The following is a 5400-nucleotide window of genomic DNA, read 5'->3' as shown; positions in this document are numbered from 1 at the left end:
TTCATTCAATCATATTGAAGATAAATAATTTCTAGTTTAAAAATATAAATCTTAATTTTATAAAAATCATGTTTATTTTGAAAAAAATTATAATAACCACTTTTGAATGGTGCAAAAAATCAATTAATTAGACTTAATGAATGCAATAGTACTACCAAGTACTAATAAAAATGATTAAAATACTAATAAAATATTTTCCATTAAAATCAGCAACTAAATTTTGAGGTAAACAAGTGAGAACAAAGGGAACGTTTCCCTTATGTTTTACCTATAGACGTATATCTTTTCTCAATAATTCAAATCACATGATCACATCAAAGAACATAACATAACAGCAAATTAGAATGAATATGGTCGCCTTTTTTTGTGACGACAGTCTTTGGAGAAGAAACTTCTTGTAGCATAGTTGGGAATTACCTCTAGACGATAAATAGAAAATGGATCCCTCAGACCACATCAAAACTTTCACGCCATCTTAAACTTACAGGCCAACTTTCATTCCATGGCTCTGCCTCTAACAGATCATTTAAACTTTGTAGATTAGTACGATTTGTCCCCACCAGCCAAGGCTGTATGATTAGCTCCAGAAGACTCGACACCCGTGTGATTGTGGGCCGTGCATCAGGCGAATCTTCCGAACACCACAAACCAATTCGTAACAATTGATCTTGGATTGCATTACTCGACATTTGATCTTGGACACCCAACCTTTGGTCAAGTACATCAAACATTTGATCTTGGATTGCATTACTCACCCACTTGCGGAGGGTCAAATCCCCCTGAAACATAGGGTTAGTGGGCCTCTTTGCTGTTAGCATCTCCAATAACAAGATGCCATAACTATAAACATCTCCTGCAGTAGAAACCCTGCCACTCACCCCATACTCTGCAATCGAATAAATAAAATGGTTAGAAATTTTCGAATCTGAATACTAAAGGACGTAAACCCCATGATAAGGAAAGCATACCTGGTGCGATATATACCCTATAGTGCCTTTCAAACCTCTGAAATTGACAGTGGCGAGGGAATTTTTGTCCATTAATTTGGCTATTCCAAAATCTGACAAATAAGCCACGAGATCTTTGCTTAGAAGCACATTACTTGGTTTTATATCACAATGCACTATTTGCTTTTCACACCGATGATGAAGATATTCGATGGCATGAGCTACATCTAAAGCTATGTTTAGTCGTTCCCTCAGTCCCAATTCACAGGAAGGATGATACAAATTCTTTTCTAAGCTTCCATTATGCATGAATTCAAATATCAAACCATTGAAGGTGTTGGTGGAACAGGTGGTTATAATTTTAACCACATTTCGATGTCGAACATTTCTCAGTGCCTTACATTCCGCTGTAAAATTCTTGAAGGCGTTCTTGTTCGTTGAATCAAAAACCTTCACAGCAACATCCCTGCCATCATCCAAAATCCCTTTATACACGGATCCAAAATTTCCCTTTCCCAACAAGTTGTCATCGCTGAATCCTGCTGTTGCTCGCTCAATTTCTTCATAGGAGATTTTTGGATATTTCAGCCCGGTAAATGTGAGTGCTTGCTCTACTACTAAACTCCACAGGTAGAAGGTCCTTATATCCAACCTTCTTGTCCATACAAAACCTAAAATATATATAAAAGCAGTAATACCAAATGCCCCAACTGCTACTCTTTCCATTACCGTTCTCAATGGTGGGGTTCCCTTAAAACTATTTTGTCTTCCACATGCAGGCAAAGAGGATGCATTTGACCCCAACAGGCCGAGATTCCCAATTAGAGATATAATTGCACTACTATTTACAAAAGATTTTCCCCCATCCTCATCAACTGCTAGACAATTGAATGACAAATTTAAGAAAAGAAGGAATTTCAACCCTTTGAGAGATGGGGGAATTGTACCTGAAAGAAAGTTGGAAGAAAGATCCAAATATCTCAGATTTTGTAGATTTCCAAGTGGATTGGCGACTGTACCTTTTAAGCCATTTCTTGATAAGTTCAGATACCGCAATTCAGTGCAGTTTCCAAGGGTCTCTGGAATTACACCACTCAACCTGTTGCGTGAAATGTCTACAGCTTGAACCTTCACAAGCCTGCCAATCTCTTGAGGCAGAGCACCCTCTAGCAAATTGAATGACAGATTCACATAAAATTTTATGTGAGAGAGATTTGCAACTTCTTGTGGTATGCTTCCAGTCAGACAATTGTGAGACAAATCCAGCACTTGTAATTTTTTGCAGGAGCCTAAACTGGCCGGTATCAGATCTGACAAGTGGTTGTGATGAAGAAAGAGCCTTCTCAGCTGTCGCAATTTGCCGACTGATTCAGGAATTCTGCCAGAAAGTTTGTTATGGCTAATCTTCAATAGATGCAAATGTTGTAGCTGACCCAATGCATCCGGGATAGTACCAACAAACTGGTTTTTCTGCAGAAACAACCGCTCCAGATTTTTTAGCCCTTTCAATGATGGAATGGTGCTGTTCAGATGATTTACACTAAAATCAAGAAGGGTTAAACTAGTGAGATTAGCAATATGATCGGGTATCTGTCCTGATAACATATTGTGCCCCAGATCCAAGTGCACCAGTGCTGAGAGTCCTACCAAAGAGGAGGGAATGTTACCTCCTAATCTATTTCCTCTCAGGGACAGATACTTCAGCTGAGAAAGGCTTCCTATCAGTGGTGGGATAGAGCCATTAAGGGCATTGGCAGAGAGATCAATGGTCTCAAGAAAGGACATGTTGGTGAGACGAGAAGAAATAAAACCCTGTAAACCCATTGCTGAGAGATTGAGGGAAAGTACTCTTTCCTGTAGTCTATCACATATAACCCCGGCCCACTTGCAGAAAGGAATATCCACTGTCCAATTCGATAATGGATGGTTGGGTGGGAAAATAAGGGAAGACTTGAAAGCCAGGAGAGATTGTTGGTCCTTCGAATGATGTGAGCCATCGGTAGTGAAACAATCCGAGCTGAGTAGGCAGGAAAACAGGACTAATAGCAGGGGAAAAATTGACATTTTTATCCCACATCAAGAGCTCCAGTATAGAAAAAAACTCTCTTATAATGTCAATGAACTTAATTTAGGAGGATTGTAAGAAACCAGGTACTTGGGTACCATCCAACTGATGGAATTTTGTGAGAAAGAACAACAAGTAGTCTTTACTCGGTAAAATACATCATCAATTAGCTCCCATGGTACACATTTTCAATCCTCTCCTTCCAACAAAAACTTGCTTGGAAAAGATTCTATATGCTACACATTTACATAGAATTCACTGAAAGTATATCTGAGATTCTGAAACAAGCTATTGCTTACAAACGAGTTGGTAGTAAGTGAAGTTGCAAGGAAGACGGTTGTTAATTATAGAAGTAGAGGGTGAACCTTGTAAGTAACCATGCCCAATCCCATTCCAATCAACTGAGTGAATGAAATTATCCCAACGCCGCACTTGGTCGGTTCAGCGCCCAAACATGGATGTGTCTATTGTTGGACTCACCTTATCCTAGCAGAAAGTTGAGGGAAACTGCGCAGAAAGTTGATTAGGGCTTGGTGGGAAGCTGCGAATGAAATGGATTAGAGCTTGGTGCACCAACATGGGCAAAGTAAAGTCATCCAGAAATGGAATTTGCGAGGAAATATAGGTACCTATGAAGAAATATTTGTAGTCAGATGTAAGTAGTTGCACGGGCACCTCGCTTTTGTAGAACAAGGACCTCCTTATTTAAAAAAATTAATTTGAAATTACCAGTTTTTAGGGTCTATTTAAAATAGTATTCTTGGAAAATCGAAAATTTAATGTGTCATTATTTGATTGATTTTTGGTATCTATTTATTTGAGATTGAATTTACAATCATAGAAGATTTAATATGTCAATACGTTATTGGTTTTTTTTTTCATCCATCAAAATATAAATGATAGATTAATTTTAATAAATGTTATAATTGTAACTCACCTAGAAGACATTTATGTGCGGAACCACCAAAATGTGCTAAAAGAAAGATTATTTACTAGAATGTGATGATTTTGGATATGCACACAAACAATTTCCAAGAACCTTTTTTCTATTTATCTTTATTATTGTATGTAATATTCAATTATAGTAATAATGTGAGTCAATTTAAGATGTTCAACATTTTTTTAAAGGATGAATTTCTATTAATATTTAAACCAAATAGATTTTAAATTCTAACCTAAAGAATAAAATTGATCTTTTTTGTATTCTCAAAATTAATATGAAATTCATTTTCCTATAAAGTTATATAGGTAACAAATATGCATTTGAAGACATGTAATTCTTGCTTTTTCATTGACGAATTCATATGCATTATTATACTTTATGATTATGCTATGATTTTATATGCTTACAACCAATGTATCATATATTTGTTATTTTTATATTACATGTTGACATCTCACGACTTATGACATCTCTTTTGTAGTTCTTGCAATTGTAGCATGATTCTTTTTGGTATCAATCTATCTCACTATTACTCATGCTTGTCCTTATTGTATGCGGGAAAAGCGGTTCAATGAAACTCAATATGTAAAAATATTCAAAGGACTTGTCCACACACCCATGGGACTCTTGGTGCAAGTTATGGAGCTATGACGGATAGCTCAACTCCCCAAGGTGTGTTCCATGGTTCTCTATCTCACAAGGTCCCTCAAGCCAATGCCTTTGCTCTCAGATTACTGAGAAAAGTGACTTAGGGATGACTAATGCAAGAACGAGGGATGCTTTAGATTAAGTTTAGCATGAATGCATCCTATTTATGCATGATTCTAGAAAACGAGTTTAAACTAGATGATAAGATGACAAGGTTAGTAACAATACTATCTTAACATGATATACTAGTTATATGATTTAAGCTAATGATAATAGAAATATTCTAAAATGCTTATTAGATTAATTCCTATTGTAAAGAGAGGTTAAATGATTTAAAATTGAGTATTAAGTATGATGCTAAAGACTTGGATGATGAAAATGAGGAAATGAGGGCTCTATTTGTTGGCAATATTACAAGGATATTGAGAAGGTTGTTGATGATTATGGACATAACTGATTAAAGATGTTTTACTATCTTGATATTATTATTTTGTCATTGATGTCAAGAAATTGATTTTCTAATTCAGTATGATGTTGCCATATCTTAAGAAATATGATATAAAGATTATAAAGAAGTCGGTAAAGACACAAGAAAGAATATGATGAATAAAGGGATAAGTTATTCAATGGGCAACTCTACCGAGTCATACAATGATGAAATCTTGATGTTTTAGATTGTTCTAACATCATACATATGTTGTAAAATGTAAAGGTCAATACTATACTATGTTATTAAGCAAGGAACCTAGTCGGTAAACCCTAAGGAACCTAGTCGGTAAACCCTAAGGTTATCACAG

The 5400-nt window shown here is 36.0% G+C and overlaps 1 protein-coding gene across 1 annotated transcript; it reads right to left on the bottom strand.

Moving 5' to 3' along the window:
* Positions 1–206: 206 nt before the first annotated feature.
* Positions 207–3697, bottom strand: LOC131055205 (putative leucine-rich repeat receptor-like serine/threonine-protein kinase At2g24130). Its single transcript, XM_057989803.2, has 2 exons — positions 969–3697; positions 207–886 (listed from the first exon to the last, which is right to left on the bottom strand). Exons 1-2 carry the CDS (start codon positions 3009–3011, stop codon positions 875–877), a joined length of 2055 nt encoding a protein of 684 aa, XP_057845786.2. The 5' UTR covers positions 3012–3697; the 3' UTR covers positions 207–874.
* Positions 3698–5400: the final 1703 nt, after the last annotated feature.

Source organism: Cryptomeria japonica, chromosome 3 (genome assembly GCF_030272615.1).
Source record: "Cryptomeria japonica chromosome 3, Sugi_1.0, whole genome shotgun sequence".
In the NCBI taxonomy this organism is placed as follows: Eukaryota; Viridiplantae; Streptophyta; class Pinopsida; order Cupressales; family Cupressaceae; genus Cryptomeria; species Cryptomeria japonica.
Note: the sequence above shows the minus strand (reverse complement) of the source record. Positions and strands in the feature narration are given on the sequence as shown.